Source organism: Heliangelus exortis, chromosome Z (genome assembly GCF_036169615.1).
Source record: "Heliangelus exortis chromosome Z, bHelExo1.hap1, whole genome shotgun sequence".
In the NCBI taxonomy this organism is placed as follows: domain Eukaryota; kingdom Metazoa; phylum Chordata; class Aves; order Apodiformes; family Trochilidae; genus Heliangelus; species Heliangelus exortis.
The window spans coordinates 57,677,971-57,702,983 of NC_092454.1; the positions used below are offsets into that span (position 1 = coordinate 57,677,971).

Consider the following 25,013-nt stretch of genomic DNA (forward strand, 5'->3'; position numbering starts at 1 on the left):
ACTTTCAGATCTATTCAGGTATCTGAATATAAATTACCTCAAACTTTATTACGCAGCTGTGCAGCAACAAATCACGGATTTCAATTTACAGAATATGGTTTTCTTTTTGAAGTCCTTCAGATAAAAATCTGATCATAATTCTGGATAACTGTTTTCAATTCCCCAGACCTTATTGTTACATAGCATTTATAAAATTACATATCCAAAACAAAGAAAACAATGTACAGGAATACAACAGCAAGCTTAAAACTACAGACTTTTCTTAATTACTATTTTTCCAAATACAATGTGTTATACTTATTTTAAAAATCTAATTAACCTAAATTACAGTATTGAAAAAAACTATTCAGATCATCAGGTTTTCCAGTTCATGTCAGTTCACAATTTAGTTCTAGCTATGACTTAAAAACTAAGCAAGGAATTAAAGAAGGAAAAACTAAGTGAAGGAATTATACAAACACACACAATAAATATACTAGTATATAAATATACTAATTGAATAAATTCAATTATTAACTGAAGGAAACTGTACAGCTTCTGTGACTCTTGACAGTACAGCTGGAAAGACTACAGATCGACATTTTTGGGGCAATTCACAAACCTCAAGTTATTATAAGTACTGACCGTGGCATGAATTTACTGGTCTTCCTCCATGAAAATGTGTTTACTGATCGAGGATGAGACAAATAAACAAATGAAAAATCAACTTCTTGTGCTTGTTTTTCTGGATTTGCACCAGGTGGTGTTACGGCTGATCTCCAGCTGTCTGTATTGTACCATACTTTCACAAGACAATCATCCTAGGGAAAAAAAATACAGTAATTAAGAATGCATTGGAATATGATGTATTTCACTTATCTCTGGGTATGTCTCCTGGGTTTTCATTATTCTTCTAAGTAAATTATTTTTCTGGTGAGAGAAAGCCATATCAGTAAACAGAACTTCAAAACCTGACGCTAAAGAAAATGTGGTAGCTAAGTTTTCTTTTCATCTCTCTTGCCATTAACAACCCGAATTTTGCTGCTCCTGCTGCCAGTTTTAACCACAAAAATACAAGTTTTACTGGTTTGAACTGGTATTTGTGTTAATATAACTAACTGGATTTTGACGGAAAGCCTCTAAAACTCACACACAAAATTAAGTGTTAGGAATGCAAGCAAAAGCCAAAGATGACAACTCAAAAAGCAAACTCAGTACTAACCTACCTTCTCTTCTTAGATATACACATACACAATAAAGTGGAAAAATACTGTTCTAGTATCCTCATGCCTTTAAGCACCATGTAAATTAATACAATGCAACAGACACCTGCACTGTGAACACAAAGCAGGGTACAGCAGAGGAGTGTATTCAGTGAGGGCTCCAAAGCTCAACTAGGGAATGATAGTATCCACCAAGCAGAAAGCTGTGGCATCCCTCAGGTCTGCACACTCTAGGGCTTCCCACACTCTGCTCTCCTGGGATAACACTACTGCCCAGCTGTATGGCAGCAGGGCGTGCCCTACTCATACCCCATTATCAGGTGTGACCAGTAGGCACTCTTCTGGGAGATGTGTCCTAGTGGAAGAACTCTGCCTAGTGATGAAGCTCCTGGAGGAGGTGAATAGATTCAGAAGCACCAGGGAATGCAAGGAGGAGACAGATAACTGGAGCCCCAATTCACCCTCTCACTCCACGCACATCAGCTGACGTGGCTGAGAGCAAGGGGAAGTCCCCATCTTCTTTGCCTGGATGACAGTGATAGCAAAGGGCAGCAAGTTCCTGCCTGGCACAGCAGGCACTGCAGGTTCATCTCCCCAGCAACTACCACACCTTGCCAGTTGTCATTACAAAACAGGTACAATGTTTTGCGAGGGGAACTGAATGCTGAGAAAGTCGACAGTTCACCTAATTTGGAGGTGGCACCAAGGTTGAGTCAGACTACACCCCACATCAAAACCACTCCAGTAAAGAAAAAAAGCAGGTCATTGTCAAAGGCAACTCACTTCTGAAGGGAGCAGAAGGGCCAATATGCAGACAAGATCCACTTCCTAGGGAAGTGTGCTGCTGCCCTGGGGCGAGGGTTAAAGATGTTCAGAGGAAGCTTTCTTCCCAAGTACAATCCTCAGTTTACTGTCTGTTACTGGTCTTTCAGGTAGGCAGTGATGACATAGCAACAAGAAGCCCAAAAGTAATGAAAAGACTTCAAGGACTACTGGGTCACGGATCAGTACTAGGGATCAGAAACACAGGTGGTGCTCTCCTCTATCCCTCCAGTTGTGGGGATTGATGAGAACAAACAGGAAGAGCCAGCAGATCAATACCTGGCTTCAAAACAGGTGTCACCAGCAGGACTTCAGGTTCTTTCCCCATGGGCTGATTTACATGACACTAGGCCTGCTGGCAACAGAATATACCTGTCTCAAAGGGAGAAAAGGACCCTGGCACAAGAGCTAGCAGGGCTCAATGAGAGAGCTTTAAATTAGATTTGAAGGGGGGGGGGGGCACCAAACTGGATGTGCCAGAAATAAGCCTGAGGCCAGCACATGAATATTTGAGGAAAGAGAAATATTTGAGGCAAGGTCTTTCAGTCGGCCATTTCAGTGGAGATGGAGATTCATTTAGCAACAAAGATGGAAGGGTTACTGGTTTATTATTTGACTACTGGTTGATTAGGAGGCAGTCCTTAAGGGCAAGAGAGTCCAGTAAGGCTGGTCATTCCTCAAGAATGAAGTCTTAATGGTAATCAGAATGATTCTGTGATTTGCAAGCTGTTAAGCATTAAGTATGAATGGTATTGAAATACTGCATTAACCTGGGTATGCTTATCATGACTTTGGGGATCCAGGGTTGTTTTTTTTCCTGACCATCATCTTCTCATAAGAAAATTAAAGAAACAAGATACAGAAACAAAGAGGTGTTTTAAAAATTCTGCAGCTGGTAATCAATTTAGTAATTTATGATAAAAAAGTCCATTACTGATTTTCCTACTTAATCAGTAATTTTTCCTATTTAGCTTTGCATGAGCACTATTATAATGCAAATGCAAATATTTTAATGCAAAATAACTCAACAGGATATAAGACATTCCAGTCAAAAACTGGAATAACAAAATATGACATCTAAAATAAGCAAAACAGCAATGGTACATGAGAACTGGTTTCTTTACTATTAGAGGGAGTATAGTTTCCCATCAAGAGAGCTCAGCATTTCATTTCACATGCTGGAAACTAGTCAACTGGAATACAGTTTACCTAGAAAAAGAAATCTAGATGATTTTTACACATTTGTTACATCTTTGTCTCTTCCTTAAAGACAGCAAATGCCTTAAAAGTTAAGGATGCATACAGCTAAACATGCATAATGATCTGAAATGGCAAACTGCATAGGGAAACCAAACACCTACAACTTAAGGAAGTTATTAATCTGTCCTCAATGCATAGAAATGAATCACGAAAATACATACGACAACTACATGTTAAAGGCAAGTCTTATTTGCAAACTGGACCATCCTTGAATCTTTGTGTTTTAAGCATGTATTAAGGGACATTATGATCCAAACAGCAATAACAAAGTTCCACACACTACTAGAAAATCAAACACTGTTCTAACCAATCTTTATTGTACATAGATACCAATTAATGTTCATGCTTCTGATGCAACGTAGACCAAACTGCACAAGTATTTCATTTTTGAGTCTGGAACTCACTCTGTCAAGTTAATTCTACTCTGGGTTTCTGGGTTCTGTGACACAGCTTTTCATTAGTCTCAGCAACAGCACTAACTGAGTTGACCTTACATACTAGCATTTTTTTTAATAATTCTGCAGTCTCTGCTGGGTTCTTCAGTTGGTAGCACAAAGTTGATGTCTACTTGCATCTGTTTATCTGTGTTGGAACTGCTTGTACTGTTAAGTTTTACATATTTAAAAAAAAACAAAACAAAACAGTAATCTGAGAACATTATTTTTCACAATCTACTTTGAGAATTCCCCAAATTCTCACAAAATGGGTCTGGATATTTTTACCAGAGCTTTTTGATGAATGTCACTGTGTCTCTTCCCTCAAATAAAGACAACAGTGTTATTTGTAGAAAACACTACTTATTTCACATCCTTTAACAAGTAATATACATTCTTGTATGGATCCTTGACTTTTCTCTGCTTTGACATTTTAGGATGTTATTCTCTTACAAAACCTGAACAATTAAGTTTTGAAGCATAAATACAAAGATTTGTTTGTTAGTGTTTCAGGAAGTAAAAAGATGTGGCATTTTGAATTGATTTTTTTATATTTGTTTTGCATATTTTGCCAAGGGACTTCATTGCTTTTGCTGATGAGTACTTCAAATTAATCTGTAAGACTGGCCATAAACACTGGCATGAACTGTGTTCAAATACACCCTTGGAGGGAAATGTGAATTCTATGTAAGCAAATAGGCATGCAGATACATTTACACAAAAAGATATTAAAGCGCTATTTTTGAATAATGGTGCCACAATAACAGCGAAACACTGAATTAATTTCCTCACTGGAAAGATATCCATTAGTGATTTTATCCACAGATCTACCCCCTTCCCTGAAACTCCTCTCTTTCTGGTGTTGGTACTGATTAAAAATTAGTATTTTAAAACAGTAAGCAGTGAATATTTGTTGTCCCCCACTCCCAAAGCCTTATATGCCAAAATATAAAGATGCATAGAGGAAATAATAACTGGAAATAATACATAAAAATAAAAATATAAATTTTACATTAAAAAGTACCTTTTTTAAAAAAATGTGTTCTGTTTTGCTTCTTTGCTTTAATAGCCTATTTGAATCAGTACACAATACTTAGAAATATATACTTACCTTTCCAGCAGTAGCAAAAAACTCCCCGTCTGGTGAGAATTTCATTAAACAAACTTGAGAGGCAGTTCTATGAAATTAATAGAAAGTTAAGAACTTTTTCAGAATTCCAAAAGTTTTTATCCCTTGAGCTCACAGAAGAGATTTAATTCTTACATCAAAGTATCCGTTGTACTATGTAAAACAAACTTTAACAAAGTCCACATAGACTAGGAGGTACACGTGTTTAACTGCATGTGGCTGTGGTTAAACAGGAAAAAAAATACCAAAAAGCCATTTCTGAAGGTGCTGTGATGTCAAATATTCCAAAATATCAAGAGAAAACCAGCTGCTAGCAGATTAAACTGTATCTAGATATGTTCAATCTCTACAATGATTCAGATTTCAAATTGATTTCTCATGTTCCTGCTTATCTAAAAGACACTTCCACTTCTCATACTCCCAGCAGTGGTAACTCAAGAAAACAAAAACTCAAATAAATAAATAAATAAATAAATAAATGTAGCTAAGAAGTATCTCAAAGTAGCTGTTACATTAACAGCCACACTGTTTAAAGATGCCACATGAAAATAATCTAAACCTAAATACAAGTCTTTTTTGCAGTTTTTTAACTTTCATGTGGCTTCTTTCACAGGTTTTGAAGACCTGACCTATTGCCTAAAGTGACAGGCTTATTGAAGAGAAAAACATGCAAGAATTAAATTGTGCAGCACAAGTACCATGCACATTTTCATCAATGATTTTTAGAAACATATAAGAAAGACCTAACTTTCAGAAAGGATTAGCCATCAGGTCAACAAAAGCATGATGCATTTAGTGTGTGCAGTAACAACAGCAAGCCAATTACAGAAGCTGTGCACCAAAGAAAGTCAAATTCCACCCAGGTTTAAGCAACATTCTTTTAGTAAGGTGTCCTGGTTTGGGCCAGGATAAAAGTAATTTTATGTCTTGTACTTTTCCTTTCAGCTAAGTTTCTTGTAGGTAGCTGCACTTGCTGAAATTAACAGCAAGTTTCTCAGTCAGTGTCTGCTTCTGGGACTGATAACACTCGATGTTTATAGCTACAGCTGGAGACTGGTGTGTAGAACCAAGGACACTGCTCAGCTCTGAGGAACAGAGCTTGCCCTCCAGAAGGAGAAAAAGAAGTAAAGAGATCCCACCTGCAGCCCTCTTTCAGGGAGAGGTGGGCAAGATAAATGACCAAAATTGACCAAACAGAGTATTCCATCCCATACACGTCATAGTATAAATTTGAGGGACCACGAGGGTCAAACCCCTTCCTTCTTTCCCTTCCCTCTTCCCCTTCTTCACCTGTCCCTGTTTGCTTCGGCATCCTGGGAGGATTCCATCTGTTCATCTGCCTGTGGTCCTGATCCATGCCAGCCTGAATCTGTGTGTTCCTGCCTCCAGCTCCCGACTGCTGCTGACTCCAGGAGTCCAGCCTGGACTTTCCCAGAGCTGCCCTGCAGCCTCAGTGGTGATGTGAGAATTATTGGGGGGGAGGGGGAGGAACGTGGTATCAATTTTCCTGTATATTTGTATATATTTAGTAATATTTCTTTTTTATCATTACTGTTTCATTAAAGCTGTGTAGTTTAGTTTCCAACCCATAAACCTCTCTCTCCCTTATTCTCTCTCCTTTCTTTATCAGGGAGGGGAGGGGGATTAATATAGAGCACCTGTCACTCAGTTTAATTGCCAGGCCAGCGTTAAACCATGACATAGGGCCAATACAAAGACATCTGGGAACATCTCCTGTGGATATTAAAAATTATTCTGCAAAGTTCTGTTGACTCCTTCTAGGACCTACTACCTTAGTAGGTCCTAGGAGGACCCTACTACTGAAGGTCAGAGGAAAAGCAGTATCTGTATGATCTTGACTACTGTTACCACAAACCTGGATTTCTAATGGTACACCCATGGCATTCTATCTACATGCTGAATCCTCTTACTAGATTGAGATGAAGGTTAAAAGGTGTTTAAATAAATAGAGTAAGTTTTAAACTTCTTTTATTTACAAAGTTCATTGCATTTAAAGGAAATATTTTCAGTTGCATTTGGATGATCTTGGGATTTTCAACACATCCTTGGTTAAAAGAGAGTACAGAGAAAAAGGAACAACTGAGGGATTAAAAAAGGATTTTTTCAAGGAACTACCCTACCAATGCCAACTGCTTCATAGTGAATAATTTCAGGTGGGTCCCTACAGCCAGCCACTTTGGGAGATTTTATTAAGGAGGATTCCATAAAGTACACTACTCCCAAGTGAACAGTGCAGCTCATGTATTAGAAAAGTCTTCCTATGGCAGGAAGGAATGCAATGTAAGTTGACTTATAAACTGAAGCACTGAACTTAAACTTTTCTGAAACACAGACACAAAAATTAAAATCAGTGGACATACAAGAAGAGAATACAGAGATTAAAAAAACCCAGAATACATCCATCTGAATTACTATTCCAACTATCCAGAACAAACACATAAAAAGTTAAAAATGTGTGAAAGAGGGGAGAGAAAAAAAAGTGCATTACATCATAGAAGGAAGCTTATTTTCATCAGTCCTGAAAGCACAGAACTTTTCAAATGTGCAGTTTTCATGTTACATCTTGTACAAGGAACAAAGTCTACTAGGACAGCCTCAGTAGCAGCCTTCCCTCAGTATTTTACTAGTGTTCAATTAACCTGAAGCATTGTCTTTAAACAAGTGTCTTACTTGCATTGCCAGATACATCTCCATTCTCCAAGTCCAACATCTCTTCTTTCAGTACTGTCATTGTCAGAAGGTTTTTCCAAAGGAACATTAGACCAAAGCTGAAGACAACTGGAACCAGTCAAAAGACGAGTGCCTAAAACAAATATTTACAATATATTTACAACAATATATCTACAAAACAAGTAGCAAAATATAGATTTCTAGAAAGAGAGAGATAAAAAGTTTTGCAAACCTGAAACCAGATACTTAACACATTTTCTATAGCAAAGTTACTATAGTAGCAGTGTTCCTTTTACACATTCCCCTACATGAATTTATCTTGAGTTTATCTTGCAGGATATTCTCATATATATAATAATACATTTTTTAGTATCTACAGTTCAAATTGTGAAAATTATTCTCATATCCAAAGTAGCTATTATCTAACTCCTGTAGACATCCCTCTTCCACAACAATTGCCTACTATTTAAGCCATGTTTTTAAACATTAGATAGTACTGAGATTGGGATAAATGCTTGAGACACTACAGACACACCTATTACTTTGGCTCTCCCACAAGTAACAAAAGGCAGATTTCATTCTATTTTTGGTGCTCTCTGTCTGCTAGGTCAAAACACAAATCTCTTCCTTGTCCTAACCTGGTGAAATTTAAGTAATAAATTAGATCCAGTATCAAACAGGTGGGTGTTTATTTTACTCCAGTCATACCTGTGGGATCCCACGTTAGATTATGTGCTATGGCTTCCAGTGAGATTTGAGCATTCTTCTGCCACTGATAATGTAACACCTGAAATTTTAAGTATTCAGACATTGGCATGAAAACACTTCCTTCCCTTCCCTTCCCTCCCCCTTTTATTACAGAAACAGCATATCTTCATATGTCTAAAATAAATGACTGCTAATGTAATGAAAATTGATTCACTGATTTTGAAACAAAACAGCTTTCCCTTAATCTGTCCATAAAAGTAGAAGTTTCTAACTTCTTATTTAAAAATACAGCTTGAAAAAAAAAAAAAAAACAAACCAAAATCAGAATCCAAGATTTCTTTAAGAGAAGCCTGATTTTACTTTTAGAAAATGAATATATGAACAATAATACATAAATGCACTTAGTGTTTGACATCAGTAGTATTTTTGCATTAAAGTATTTCAGTAAGGTCAAGATAACACATCTTTTATTGTTCCCCTGCTTTGTTTTTAATACAGAAAAGAACAGTCAGCTATCATCAGATTTTGTATCATTTAATTCATAAAATAAGCTGAGCATTAAATTCACAAACTGTTTATCTAGTCTGTTTTCATAATATGTTGAAAAGTTTTGAAGCTTTGAATTATAAAAAGAAACTGAAATCATTACTGAAAATAATATTAAGAGCTAAGAGTTTTTCTTAAGCACTAAGATAGGCAGTTTTAAAATAATCATGTCTCACTCAAAAAAAAAAAAAAATCAAACCAATACATATGAATGTTAAAATGAAAGTAAATCTTTCAGAAGTTTGGTACAAGAAAGAATTACCTGCAGATAAGGATCTAAATTATGTATTTCTAAAGCTGGTTGTTTTGTTTTGTTTTGTTGGTTTCTTTGTTTCTTGGGTTTTTTTTAAGATCCTGAATACTATAGTAAATGAAAGACAATGGCAGTCTTTCAACAATCAAAATATACTGGAAAATATTTTGTAGAGGTCAACAACAAGAATGAAATAACAGAGTATTTCCTCAGTTATAAATATCTGAAAGCAAAACATGGAAAGTTCTTCTTATTGCTTGCAGTTACTACCCTAACTTTGAAGTTTCAAGATAGGTATGTTGTTTACCAGAACAGGAAAATATTCATGATTGATTCAACAGCTCCAATAACAAAAAATAGAGAGCAGTATTCTAAAAGCATAAGCATAGGAAGTTACATTTTATCATTATTTTGTTCCACTACTTTCCAACGGTATAAATTATTTTTACATATTCATTCCAAAATACTTAGTACGTATTACCACTGGTTTTCAAGTACATCAGGAAACATACAACTGTGCTGGTCAGTTTAAAGAAATCAATTCACTATACAGCCCTATAAACAATTAATACAAATAGAGTTCCTAAAACCCTGAATACAAGGACAGAAGCCCTTTGAGCAACTTTTGTCAAAACTCTTGTCAAATTGACTTTAATATGACAGTAATGCTTCTAATTATGAGAACAATCCTCTCAATGTAAGAAGGATGGCTTCTAGATCATACCACTATCCAGAAAGATTCTGGCTGCTAACACACTACATGAGTGTCATCAAAACTAAGCCGTATTATCAAGACAATAAATATTCTTCTTATTCACCATTATAACATTGAATTATAAGCATTTAGTAAGGTACTCTAAAAAAGCCACACACCCTCTCACAGATTTGACCAAGAAGCTGCAGGTTCATACACCAAAGTTAAAATAAGAGTTGTAAAATGTCTGGGCAACAGCTACACCAGACAGTTCAAAAAGGAATTTATACTGTGGTGGCTCTTCTCTTCGGAGAATGGGGTTGTGCACATCATTTGAATTCTGGAATATTTCAGATATGAACTGTAGGGTTAAATAAATCAGTAATGTGAAGTATTACAGTAAAATCTATTTTTTTTTAAAAATATTTCAAGAAATTTGTCTCTGCTTTCCTCCTATCATTTTCACTTCCCAGTAATCAACTTATGTCCCAATTTTATTGTAGCATTAGAAGTAGACATCAAAAGAAATATCCAAAGCAAACAAGAAAAAGTAGTCAGGCTTTATAAAAAGGTGAATTAAGGAGCGATGAATTACTTACATCATGATGACTGCTGTTCTGCTTCGAGATGCTTACTGGCTCAAAGATACAAATCACCTGTCCGTAAGAAGCTGCAATCTAAAGCAATTCACATTTATGTGCACATAAACACACATAGAAGAAACAAGCTATAGAACAATAAAGAATAAAATGCAAATTGTTGATTCTACTTTTAACCCTCCTCGGAGATAAATTTTAATCTCATTCTGAATTGCTTCCTGAAGTAATGCTTGATGTTAAAAGCAGCTCTGATTTACTGTATTACTCAATTTCTAATTTCTATGAAATTTTGTCTCAAAGTATTCACAATATTAAAAAAAGTCAGAGTCACTTTAGAACATACATTTTATTCCAATATTGGTCACAACAGCTTTAAGAAAAAAAAAACAACACTAAACTTTCCTAAGTTGTTTATATGTAGGTCCATTAGCTACACATGTACATGATCTGTACAAATCTAGAGATGAATAAACAGATCCTAAAATGCACAGATCCATAGCTTCAAGAGAAACAAACTGAATTAAAAAGAACATACAGTAAAATAATTTTCCACCCCATTAACAACCTTAACATCAGGCTGACCCCAAAATGCCAAGAACAATTTTGTCACAGTTGCAAAATGCCCAAAGAAACTGTGATTCTCTTTACCTTACTCTTTTACTTTTATAATTTCACTTGGTACTTCAGCAGGAAGTAGTTTATACAAACCCATAGTGATTATATTTTTTCTTTTTTCTGAGTGTGAACAGTTCTTCCATTTTTTTATTGCTTAGTAGTTTTGAAGACAAACTAACATGCCAAAATGCTAAACAAATATTGTCCAGAGCAACCTCTAGCCCTTGAAACTTTCTACAGGCTTCCACAATGACACAGCCACTCAGGCTACTCCTCATTGAGCAGCACCTCACCAAAAAGAATGCAAATTTTGCATATTCAATAATTTCCCCAACTACCACAATAAACACTCAGCCATCATCCAAATGTCTATTGTAGTCACAAGTGCAATTATTAGAAATAAGAGTGCAGAGAAGTTCTAATGAATTATAAGAAGAGTTTAAAGTCATCACAATACACAGTGGTAGCGAGTGCACTCTCAGGAAGTTTGCAAACACCAAGCTCAGAGATGCAGCTGAATCACTAGAGAGAAGGGAGACCATCCAAATGGACATTGATGAGCTTGAGGAGCAAGCCCATACAAACCTCATGAAGTTTAACACAGATAAGAGCAAGGTCATGCACCTGGCTCAAGGCAACCACTGTATTTCTACAGGCTGAGTGACAAATGGATTGACAAGAGCCCTGCAGAGAAGGATGGGGGGATAATGGTGGACAAAAAGATGGGTATGATTCAGCAGTGTGCCCAGAAAGCCAACTGTAGCCTGGGCTGCATCAAAAGAAGTGTAGCCAGTAAATTGAGGGAGGTGATTCTTCTGCTCTAGTGAGACCCCATCTGTAGTACTAAATCCAGCTCTGGTGTCTCCAGATGTGGACCTGTTAAAGTGGCCCAGAGAAGGGCCACAAAACCAGTCAAGATGAGCTGAAGTATCTGCTATGAAGACAGGCTGAGAGCTGGGGTTGTTCAGTCTGGAGAGAAGGTTCTGGGAAGACGTTATAGTGGCCTTTCAATAACTACAGGGGCTCGTAAGAAAGATGGAGAAAGATTTATCAGGGTTTGTAGTGACAAGACAGAGTAATGGGTTTAAACCAGAAAAGTTGATTTAGATTAGATACAAGGAAGAAATTTTTACACAAGGATGGTGAGACATTGGAATAGGCTGCTCAGAGAGCTTGTAGTTCCTCCATCCCTGGAAATATTCAAGGTTGGGCTGGATGGGGCTTTGAGCAATGTGATCTAGTGACAGGTGTCCCTGCCCACAATGGGGAGAAAGGTTCATCTTTAAAGGTAATTTCATTCTATGACTCTAACTCTCCCACCTAAGAATCAGAGAATAAAGCACCAGTCCTTGAGGCAACAACCTTGTCTACCATAACCACTTTGTGAAAGGAAGAATATAACTGGCAGCATAAGGTGCCTCCTGGAGGTTCTGCTAAGGCAGCTGGATAACAAAGGGGTGAGGGGTGACAGCCAATATGGCTGCATTAAGGGCAAGTCCTGCCTAATTTGGTGGCCTTTTATGATGGGGTCACAGCTTCGATGCACAAAGGCAGAGCAATAGATATCATCTACCTGGACCTGAACAAAGCATCCAACACTGTCCCACACAGCATTCTGATCTCAACTGGAACTATATGAATTTGAAGAATGGACCACTCATTGGATATGGAAGTGGTTGGATAGTCACAAACAAAGAATTGTGATCAGGTGGCTCAGCATTCAAATGGAGACGTGTGATGAGTGGTGTTCCTCAGGGTCAGTGCTGTTTAACATCTTATTGGTGGCACTGACAGCGGAATCAAGTGCACCCTCAGCAGGTTTGCTGACAACAAACTGTGTGGTGAAAACATGCTAAAAGGAAGGGATGCCATCAAGAGATGATGAGCCTGAGAGGCTTGAGAAGTGGGCTTGTGCAAACTGCATCAAATTCAAAAAGGCCATGTGCAAGGTTCTGCACCTAGGTCAAGGCAATCTCATGCACAAATAAAGGTTGGAAGGAGATAAGATTGAGGACAACACTGAGGAGAAGGACTTGGAGGGGGTGGTGAACCAGAAACTTAACATGAGCGGTCAATGAGTGTTTGCAGCCCAGAAAGCCAGCCTGGGCTGGATCAAAAGAAGCTAAGCAAGCCAGTCAAGGGAGATGATTCTCCCTCTCTACTCTGCTCTTAGAAGACCCCACCTGGGAGTACTGTGTCCAGTTCTGAAGTCCCCAGTGTAAAAAGGACTGTGTCCAGAGGAATGAGTCCATACGAGAGCCACTAAAATGACCAGAGGGCTGAAGCACCTCTCCTTTGAAGACAAGCTAAGGAAATTGGGTTGTTCAGCCTGGAGAAGAAAGAGGAAGCTCTGAGGTGGCCTTAAATAGCAACCTTCCAATTTCTGAAGGGGGCCTACAAGAAAGATGGGGTAGGGATTTTTCCACAGGTGAGAGGAAACAGGGAAATGGTTTCAAATTTGAAGAGGGTTGATTCAGGTTAGACTTAGGGAGAAATTCTTTCCTGTGAGGTTAGTGAGACACTGGGACAGGTTGCCCATGGAAGCTGTGGCTGCCCCCTCCCTGGAAGTGTTCAAGGACAGGTTGGATGGGGCCTTGAGCAACCTAGTCTAGTGGAAGTTGGCCCTGCCCAGGAAGGGGGGTGGGCTCTAGATAATCTGTAAAGTCCCTTCTAACTATAGCCATTCTATGTTCCGTGAGTTTTTGACATTTTAGTGTAATCTAAATACTTTCTTCATACATTTAGGGCTTTCCCTGCCAGACCTCTGTACTTAATAGAAGCCCTCAACATTTTTCTTATTTATTGAAACATCTGTAAATCATACTATGTTACATTACTACTCTCTACCAAACAGCAGAAAACAAAACAATAGAAGCTTCTTTGAAAAGGGAAAAAAAAAAAAAAGTCTTATTTAAAAGTTACTTAGTTAACCAACTTAGTGGTTTTACATGTGAGATCTTCAGTTTGACTATTAGCGTGTAAACTAAATGAAATTTTTAATTGGTACCTACATTTTTATTTTGCATCAGTAAATAAGTTTGTTCCATACAGTCACAAGACATGATGCCAACAACTTTAATTAAACACTTCAAATTATCTAAAGCTAGGACCAGCTTCAACCCTGTTAGATATTTGTACAACCCAAACCACAAAAACAATTTTTTTTCAGATTATCATTAAAAATTTTGGCCTTAATCCTTATGATCATTTTAGGAAATGGAAAGAGGCTTTTAACTTATATTCCATGGCAGACAATTAAGTATAGTGTTTACAAATAAACTGTGGATTAGCAAATTGCCTACAAGCAGAGGCAAGAGAGACTGGATTCACTGGACTAAGATTAAATTGTCCTGCTTGTGAAACTAGTCCTTGCAAATTTACAGAAGACTTTGTCAGCTAGGTTCATATACATACACATACAAATACATGGAAATGTAAACATACATGTAAATACTTTCTTGGGATAATTAAAAGCTCCCATCCATTTTTTCCCCCTCATCTCATTCTTGAAGACAAATAATTAAGTCCAAAACTAGAACAGAAAGAAAAATGATGGTGCCATGTTTCTGCCACCCATGAAAGCCAAAGGTAAGATGGGTCCTGTGTGAACTTCTAAATTGCTGCTACTTCGAAGTAGTTTCACAAGGCACTAGATTCCCAATAAACTAGAACTAGATTTAGAGGGCAAAAAGTGGGAGAAAAAAAAAAATCAACTCATTGCTTTCATAACTAGAAAATAACTTTCACAAATGAGCTCTGTCAACTAAAGGGAAAATGACAGAGAGCTTTCCAAAGAAAGCAAAGGCCAGCCGCTATGGAGAAAATGCTTGATAGCAGCTCCCCATAAAGTAAAAGCTATATAATTCATAAACAACAGATTGTAATTGAATGGCTTCCAGAAAAGTTCAAAATAGCAAGTAAAATAAGCTGCATTTTTTGCATTCTGCTTCTTCCTTTATATTTTAAATGACAAATAAAAATCTGAAAGCAAACTGAAGAGAAATCTATGGACTAATACTGATGAAGAAGCTCTAAGAATAAATTCCATCCTTACAACAGTGAACTGGAAATGTATTGATCAGCCTTGTCAATAAGTAGATTCTTAGGCATTCACTGCTTAGTATTCAGCACTCTGCAAATGCATGTACTCTAATTGCAAACAGCAAACAATAACTTCCAGAATCAAAATGACCACTATTTAAGAATCAAGAAATCTCCAAAATTTAGCAAGCTTGATAGCTTGACAGATTCACATGTGTTAATTTATAATTCAAGGACAGTTTGTCATTTAAAATGCTATCATGTAGTTAAGATAACCTCATAAATTTGAAGAAAAATTTTATAAGATTAACTGTGGTATGGGATCTGCATGTGTATTTCACTATTTGTTAATTTATGGCCAGTTAACTCAAAAGCCTTTGCAATTAACAACAGTCAATACACACAGGATGTATGCCTACAAGGCACCAGAAACACTGAGGAGAACATTTATGTTTCTTCACTACTGTTATAAGAGTTCATCACTCAAACATCAAAAAGCAGGAATGGAGAGTGGCTGGGGATCATCATCCTTGACTTCACATGTAAACATGAAATCATTTCCACACTGAAGTCTTGTCTCAAGACGGAAATCAGAGTCTAACCAAAGCTCTAATCAACTCACAAGGCTTGTAGTGATGCGCAGAAGGCTTACCTCACCTCCTCACTACAACAGGCTTCAAGAAAGCAACAAAGTAAAAAAACCCTCCTAACATAAGCCAACATGTAACCTGTTGATACTGACTTGGCTAACAGCCTGATCACAGAGTGACATCCCCATGACTACATAGAGTTATCTGGCTATTTTTCACTGTAATAAAACAGTTGAGGACAGACTTCTGTAAAAAGAACCTGAAACCTAACAGTGCCTAAAACGCAACATTTCTGATCCAGTTTACCCACTTAAGAAAAAGAAAAGATGAGATTATAAAAATCTTACCGAAGAGCAATTTCCAGTGTTTATAAATTGATTGAAAGACATACAATTTTTCTGGATTTTCTGAAAGCAATTTTTGTGGGACCACTCATCTGCTGCCAGCCACTAACATGTCAAAGCATGTTGATGACACACCCAGTAGTGTGAAGCCATACTGAATTAATTACCTCTTCTTACTAGCTCCTCTATGCAGCCCTGTGCATGTCTGTTTCTTCCTGTGCAATCCTACTTATCATCTGCCATCTCATATCTATGATTACCATTTCACATTCACTGTGCTGCTTACCACAAAGACATGAAGCAATCAGCCATTTTACTATTCAGCTGTGAATTTAACTGTTAACAGCCACACTGTTCAGAAGATGTATGACATTGCTGGAACATTATTAAAAACACTGCTCTACATACCTTCCCCTGTTGCATTGAACAGTCCACACATCCCACTTGAATGTTTCCATGTTTTGCTCCAGGGATTATCTGTAATCTTTCAAAGTCAGTGCCCAATACCACGATGTCACATCCAGATGCATACGCCTAAAAAAAGAGAAAGAAATTTGAACTAGCAAAGCTTTAGCCCCCTGCAGCATAATGATAAGGTATGAAACAGTATAGTCCACATATCCTATTCATGTACAACACCATAGACAGAAGTACAGTGGTATTTGCAGAGATCAAATAGATGTATACAAATTAAATCAAGCAACAGAAGTGGCAAATTACTCTTCCTCCATTCCGAGAACTGCATTCCAACACCTGTGTAACAAGCGAACAGCAGCTCAAAAGTAGGCAAAAAGGATGAAGTTGGAAAAACATTAAAAAGAAAAGAAAAAAGCATGAAGAACAAAGTTCAATATGTGTATTCAAGGATCAAAGTCCTAGAAAAAGAAATGCACATCCATTTGAAAGTTAGAGCTAGGAAACTAACACCAAAATAAAGAGCACAAACAACAGTATTCTGTTAGAGAGTGAGAGAATTATAGAAGGGCCAAAAATGCCATTTTAGTGGGCCAGGATATGCGGGAGCAGAACAGCCTCACAATAAAGTAAAACCACTTTTGACTTGGAAAAAAAAGCAGAAAAATTGATGCTCAATTTACAAATTTGAAATCCGATTATCATATTTTCAGGCATTTCCTGTGAAACAGTATCTTTACCAAGCCTGGCATAGACTATCATACCAGTACATACATTAAAAATAAATAAAATTAAATAAAAATAAAATTGATATTTCGGATCAAAGACTATTTTGTCTGTAAAGGATTCCATGATACTTCACAGATTAATCTTACCTAGAAGAGTCTTTGCACCATTCTCAGAAAATATTTAGATGTTACTTTCCAACCTGCAGACTGTGAGTCATCCTTAAAATAATTTGGTAATTGAAAATGTTGTTTATAATGCTTCTGCAGATTAAATACAGCCATATGTTTATTTTATTATTGGTCAGATTTAGAGCCCCTTCCTATTCTGCCCCATCCCCAGCTTCAGGAAGAAGTTCTGGCAGTGCAACTCCTTCTGTTAAAAGAGCAACCCTTATTAAAAATTGAGATATTCAACCACAGTCCAACTTAAAATTCATTCCAAAACAAGAGATTGAGTACTACTTATTGTCCAAATGTTCAAGTGATTATTTGATAGTGCAATAACAAGAACTTTGGACATGTTCCTCACATAACATTTTTTTCCTTAGCTAAAAACTATCTCACCTGGTGACTCACTGATTTAGTCCATAGTCCACCAGGGAAATGTTATTCAGAGGTATCATATCTAAAAATTTCCCCAAAGCCATTTTATTGAATATAGTGTTATGTATGGATGCAATTTTAAGAAAAATAAAGTGTCCCAAAGTCCTTCACTTTAAAGAGGTAACATGGATTTACTAAAAATGTCTTTAAAAGGCTGATAGCCTTTTAAAAACTCTTCATACAAAAACTGTATGAAGACCACCTGCTCTTCTGTATGTTCCTCTAGGCCTCATCACCCTTTAGAGACTTTCTAGATTTTTCCCATTTGTTTCTCTCCATTTCTACCTTCATAGCCAAGCCTGAGATCATATGGCATCACAACATTATAGTATTTCCATCATGGTGGAAATTCCACTTAGCAAATATGATAACACACCATTGGCAGATATTATGAATTTCATACACCAACCACTTTAATGATATCAAAAACTCTTAAAGGTTTAACATACAAAAGAAAATTAGTACCCTTGGCATTTTTCATTGGATAAACTGGCTTTATATTGTAGTTGGTCCTTTGGGTCATCTACCATTTTAGGTAGGTCCCTTCCCACCCAAATTATTCTATGATTCTATAATCTGAAGTAACTATCAAACACTACACACTGGAGTCTTTAAGAATTCAATGTTTTATGAACAAAAATTTAAAGTAGTATCAAAACTCAGGCTATCTCCTGTTAAGCTGGGCCGTGATGGACAGCAGTAGCTCAGGTGTGCGAACATTCTACACTTGCAGCTTCCTGAAAATGTCCCCTTTATGAATATAAACTCTCATCCAAGAGCTAGAGATCCTCCTCCCTTTTGCTATGTTTACACATGGCTATTAATTTAGGCTTATTACTAATTTATTTCCCAATTTCACATGATTTGAGTTTTAAAAAAAGGATTTTCAAATCAGGGATGAACATTCTGAAGAAAACTTGGGGATTATCTTCTTATCCTAATGGTTCTCAGTTGTAGCAATATAAATGCACTCGTAAGAATCAAGACTGGGGTGGGTGTGAGAGCACTACCCTTTTAAAACCTTATTCTTGAGAGAAAAACATGGTCATTCCATTCTTACGCTCTGGTAATTCTCCATATTATCTAAAACCCCCTGACATTTGGGGAAAAAAAGAATAACTTTTGGCATCAGTCTGTTCAGATGGATTTTAATCATACTTGGTCACATTGGCTTCTCAATTCCAAATAAACTGCAGTACTGCTGAGTAGCTCTTAAGCCTGTAGAGCTGACCTGCCCTCAAAGACTTAGAAAAGAAAAAAAAAAAACCCACAACAGAAAAAAACTCATAATATTTTCAAAGCGATTCCAAATATAACTACAGTCAAGCAGAAGGATCATGAATTGAAGGTTATTTTTGACATTATGTCAATGACTGCCTGCAGGAGAACCACAATTTCAAAGATAAATGGCAAGCAATGCAGAAGGGAAGGAAATTATATATCTCCCATTTCAATGAAAGTGTCTGAACAGAAGCTGTGTGGCAAATAAAACTGCAACGGGCTCCCTTTTTATACTGTTGCCTGTTATCACAATCCCATTACATCTAACAAAGACCAGACACTGGGAGAGAAGCTTGAGTGTTCCCCTCCCCCTAAAGTGTCCTTCTTTTGTTTCTTTGCTGGCCCCACTGTAATTGGTCCATTCACAGTCTCTGTTCAGAGAAGTTACATTCTCATGCACACTTCTGAAACCCAGATTCCAGTTTTGAATGAGGTTTCTAAGCAGCAGTACCCTGTAAAGATGGTTTTCTAAGACAAGAGCTCAAAGCTAACCACTGAAATAATTTTACACTTACCATTTTTTCACATCAGAAAAATGTATGACATTTTAGTGCAGAATAATGAAGGTCAGTACTCAGGAACAAGGGTTACTTTCTATACCCCAAATTTCTCAGATTAAATAAAAATTAATTCTGCCCAAGTCAACTTTATCTACTTTTTATGACAAAACCTCTACACAAGAGTTAGCATGTCACTTATTTTTTACTTGGACAGAAGCTACTCAGATCCCATTGTTATAAGGTATGGAAACTGTGGAAGAAAAAAAAAAAAAAAAAAAAAAAAAAAAAAAAAAAAAAAAAGTAATTCTATTACATGTAAGAGAAGAAGCCATTTGAGTATAAGCATTTCTTGTATCGCTACTCCTGCCTACATGACCTGGCCCTTGGTAAGGGGAGGGAAGTACACAAAACGCTGCCATACAATTCAGCTAGGAACTAATTAGTAAATACATACTACTTTTAAATAATTGAACACCCAACATGCCTTTTAAAAGCAGACAGAGCCTCTAATCAGATTTTTTTGGCAAGGCATAAAAAACTTTTACCTTAACAATGTCCTAGAATATTTACAAGAAAGCTGTCTTTGCACAAGGAGACAACCAGATAATGTTGATATTATGTTCTTGGAATGTTTAGTAAACAATGCTTTGTTCTTCTGTTAAACAAATAAACAAGATAGAACTAGTTTGAGCTGCATGAACATGGATTTCTCTAGCTGTTGACATATCAAAACAACCCTGAAATTAGGAAGTGAAAGACATTTCAAGTCTGTGAAAGTATGATTTTGCATGCAATACTGGGGTTTCACACAGTTTCTATCCATCCTTTAGATCAAAGGTCAGCTCTAATTCCTAAAACACTATTTACTTGAAGATTAATAGATATTTTGACAATAACCATGCTTTAGAAGCATGTCCACTTTAACAGAATACACTATAGACAATTATATGAACATTTCTAATTTATTTCTAAAATGAAAGCCTGATATATATATGTCTTATGAACAAAGAACAGTACTGTAAAATTACTGCTCTTAAAAGAAAAGCAAGTGAGCAGGAGTCTTGACCTCTTACAGAGCACAGCACCTCTAAAGCAATTATTTCCCTTGTACACGACCCTCTTTATATATTATTCTATGTACTGACACACAGTAAGTTTTTGCTACTGCTACATAAGCACTGACACACTATCTTGTACAATGTGCACAGACTTTATTTAACCTACATCTCTTACATGAAGGGCACCAGCACACCTACCATAGTTGCCAGCTATTATCCACAGGTGAATGCAGCTCTATGTGTGCACATACGTGCATTTATAAAGTATACAAACATATAAATTATATAATATATATAAACACATACAAACACATACAGGGTGAATATACAGACTAGGATAGTAATGCAGAACTCCATCCTGGGCCCAAGGTCATACAGAACCACCCAGCTGAGGCAGACCAAGGGACTGCAATTAACAGCTCACAATAAGTTCTTTGGAAATGTTCTCTCCCTGATATAACTATACTGGAAGCTTACCCAGTACAACTCACATTATCTTTTACTTCTTTTACTTCTTGTGCTCTGCACCAGGTTCAATTATTGTACTGGAGGTAATTCTCAAGCCACAACAAGCTGATTCTTATCACTGATGGCTCTCAAGAGTCCTTCTGTCCCTGGCAAATGACCTGAAGCAGGACCCAAAGGTCATGACACCACAACTTAAAATCAAACTGACCAATTAAAAAGATTTTATCAAAATCCTGTAACAGCTAAATGATAGTTCTATTGTATGTTTGAAAGTGGAAGTTTACCATAGGTATATGTGAGCTTTACAACCACAATGCCCTAAGGAAGATTAAATTCCCAGGGCTTTGTTGTTGGCTTTTTTTTTATAAAAAAAAAAATAAAAATAAAAGCTATTCCAAGGAAAAGCATTATAGACTAGGAAAAAGAATTTCTTACCAAAAAACCAGGAAAACTAATCTTTATTAATTACATCAGATACTTGTCTCTTCTGCTGGACTGAGCCCATAAACAATGCACATTCTTAGTCTGCAAGGCCTAAATACTAATTTGCTAATGTACTAATGTTACTAATGCAACACAAATAAACACAGGTGGATTTCCTTGTGTCTCACTTCTTGTATTTCCCTAAAACTCCACTTGGCTCCTCTTTCAATAAAAAATTTACAACAAAGTTTATTCTTATAAAAATTAAAGCCAAAACTTATAGGCAAATAAATCTATTATGTGGATGATACTGAAGTAACTTCTGTATTCTTCTTTGTACATAATGGTAAAAATCAAAAAACTCAGGAACCTTGAATGATATGGTACCTTGCTGAATTACCCCTTAAAAAAAAAAAAACAAACAATTTACACACATGAAGCTATAAATTTGCCCCAGTCTTTTTAGCTCCCCACTCCCAGTATCCAAAGTACTGTATTTAAGTATCTTATTTTTAAAAACTAATTATTTCCTTGGGAAGATCAACTCAATTTAAGAAATACTTTTTCATCATCCTTGGAAAATAAAAACAACTTCCTAATCTATCAAAAGTACTTTAACTAATACACATCTTTAGACAGCAAACTGATTGGCCATGCAATTAGAATCAAATCTAACTCATACTGCAGTTTTCATTGAAGTGTATAGGTTTTGTCCCATTTTCATTATTAAGATTAATTTAGGATTTTTTTAAAAGATTAATTCAGTTAAAAAAAATCAATCCAGATGGAGAAAATATCTCCATGAAATATTCTGGTTAGACTGAAATAAATCATGCCATTTATCTTTCTTTACTACATTTTTAACCCTATAAAAATTGCTCTTTCAGGTCTTCCATTCCCAGTCCTGGGACTCATGTTAGCAATGGTACTACTGCTGGGAGAAAATAAACAAAAAGAAAAAAAAATTATAGGAGCAGAACCGTAAAAGCAAAAATGCACAACCAATCACAAAAATTGTACCAGCACTGTTTAGCCAATAACTTAAACACAACTTGAGTAATACCTAAAACAGCAATATCACATGTGATCAACACTATGAAAATGATTTATTTACACAGACAGTTCAGGTCTGCCAAAAAATGAAAGGAAAGGATGTATTCCATTGTAGACAAATACATATAAAATAGAAGAAATCGGTTTCAGGGAAGCGCACAGAGAGTAACTAGTTAAATTCTGACTTATGAGGGCTGAGTTCTCATTCTTTTAGCATACCATATGCTATTACCACCCGCTCTCAGCAGATAACAGGCAGGTTTCTTATGATATCTTTATGCTTATGATCCTTTTTCTATATATAAATAAAAGACATGCCAAAAACTCTTTATCAGTGTTCTCGCTAAGGAAGCTCATGCTCCACTTGATACTTCACATCCTAAAAAAAGGACAGAACAACAAACCTACACCATTAAGACAAGTATCTCAAATACCATCTTAAAACAGGACTGCACATGTTCAAAAAGATGCATACAATTCTGTGGCAGTTTTTACAAGTTTCACAATTTATGAGAAGAATCACATTTTTAGCTTAAAGTGGTAATATTTTTAAAGCTTTTCACCTTAAATATTTACTACAGCATATCAGATTATATTCTGGGCCATACTGTATGCAGGGGGAAAGAAAAAAAAAAAAATCAAACAAGGTATTAGAGACCAAGTTCTCTTGTCAGTCAAAGGCAACTCACTCCACCTGTACAGTAAATAACCCTCAAATATCAACTGCTATTTGACTGCAAATATCAACTGCCACAAAAACTGGCAGCACAGAAATTTGTTGAGACATGTTTTTTTTTTCCATTTCTAAAACATCATTCAACAATATTTACACTTACTAATGTTTATACAATGACTTCAGATATGGGAAAGCAGCTGTCTGTTATTATTGTTGTATCTTCTATAGGTTAAGGCCTTTCCTTCTTTATTTCAAAAAATGTAGAGATTACCTTTAGTACATTTCTATTCTTAGTCCTTCTGAGCAATCTTGTGGACTTAACATAGCACTATGAGTAACAAAACCAATACAAATAAATTAATAATAAAACAACAAAGCAAATAACCAAAAAAACCAAAATGATAATAGCAAAGAAAAAACCTTGAAATAGTAATTTTCTTCTGTGAGTAGTTTTAAACTCAAGAAATCCCGTAATAACCCGAGGAAACGGGCAAGAGAAACTATAGGATACACTGTTACTATATATCAAGAGTTTGTAAAAAGAGACCATAGAAACAATTACTGAAAATTGGACTTCCTATGATTCCCTTTCTCCCTAGAGAAAGATTCTTACACTTGTTATCCACTGGGGAGTTCTCACACTTTTGATAAGTTAGGCCGCAAGAGGCAAGAGAGTGCTTCTGTAACCTCTGTAACACTGATAACTCCAAACATTTCCCTCATAAAAAACAAAAAGGGGAAACATGAGGCAGTGCTTTGAAAGCTTACCAGCATTACTCTGTAAAGCAAATCTCCTTGTCTCTTACCAAACAGTTTCTCACCACTGGAGTATCTTTAATATTTCTGGATATGTAGAATCAGAAAATTGAAATTTCAGGTGCCAGTTGCTGCAGTTTAAGAAGTCTTCCAATGTGCATTTATTTACAGGATTCATATTTTGGCAAACAAGCACACCACTAGACAAGGCTGTGCAGAAGCATCCTCTGCAGAGCCAGCCTAACTCTGGGAAAGCATCTCTGGGGTGTTTCACCCCGAAGCCCATCTCTCCAGCACTGGCACTGCACTGCTGCCGCAGAGGGAAGCTACAAGTAGTCAGACAAACGTAACTGTGTGCAGCAGTCGGGAGAGGAAAAAAAAAAAAAGTTTCTTAATTCTTGCTTTTCCAACCATTATTGCCTTATCAAAGTCAAAACTACACTATGCTGTAATGAGGGAGAGTCAAAAAAGGCAAGGTTAAAAATACCCAAACGTGGTGCACTAAGAAACTTTGCAGTCTTACTTCACTCCTCTTCAGCCCAAGAGGGAAGGCAGTAACGGTGTATTTGGGAGGGAGAGTGTGAATAAAAACTCAAGAAAGGTCTGTTTACAAAACAGAAGTGAAAGGGAGGAAAACAAATACCAATAAAAGGCTCTAGCCTTTACTAAATACTGCTGTGGGTTGTTGGTGGTTTCTTTTTTTTTTTTTTCCCTCCTCTACAGGGAGCTCAAAAAAGCTTTTCAAATCTAAGACACGGTATTTCAAGATCGTCTTCAACTATGACCACTACGAATTTTCATTTACTTGTCTGCGAATCCTGAAATTCCTTTCCACAGCAGGTCGCACGTATCGGCTGACGTTTATGTAATCTTTTATCAAAGCCACCATGTTCCTGCGTTACCAAACCCCCAAACAGCGGCATGGGGGTGCCGCGGCTCCCGGGCTCGCCCCGCGCCCCTTCCACCCCTGCCCGCCTGGGCAGGCCGCTCCTCCCGCCCACCCCCGGCGCTGACCGCACCTCCGGGCTCAGAAGCCGCCGCCGCTCCGGGAAAGTTTCGCACGCCTCCCCCGCCCACCTCCCTGCCACCCCGGGCAGGTGTGCCGCAGATCCTTCGCGGAACCCC

At 36.9% G+C, this 25,013-nt stretch overlaps 1 protein-coding gene across 7 annotated transcripts in view; it reads right to left on the reverse strand.

The window, feature by feature from the left end:
- Nucleotides 1-25,013, reverse strand: part of DMXL1 (Dmx like 1) — an 84,728-nt gene that overhangs the window by 59,336 nt on the left and 379 nt on the right. For all 7 annotated transcript variants that reach the window (XR_011723285.1, XM_071731018.1, XM_071731017.1 and 4 more), the window contains exons 2-7: nt 16,337-16,462; nt 10,339-10,416; nt 8,247-8,325; nt 7,539-7,671; nt 4,830-4,896; nt 625-800 (exon numbers count right to left, since the gene is read on the reverse strand). Coding sequence is in view for 6 of the 7 variants with exons in the window: in XM_071731018.1 (XP_071587119.1) it covers nt 625-800; nt 4,830-4,896; nt 7,539-7,671; nt 8,247-8,325; nt 10,339-10,416; nt 16,337-16,462 (659 nt within the window). In the remaining variant the exon portion in view is untranslated. The remainder of the gene's footprint in view (nt 1-624; nt 801-4,829; nt 4,897-7,538; nt 7,672-8,246; nt 8,326-10,338; nt 10,417-16,336; nt 16,463-25,013) is intronic.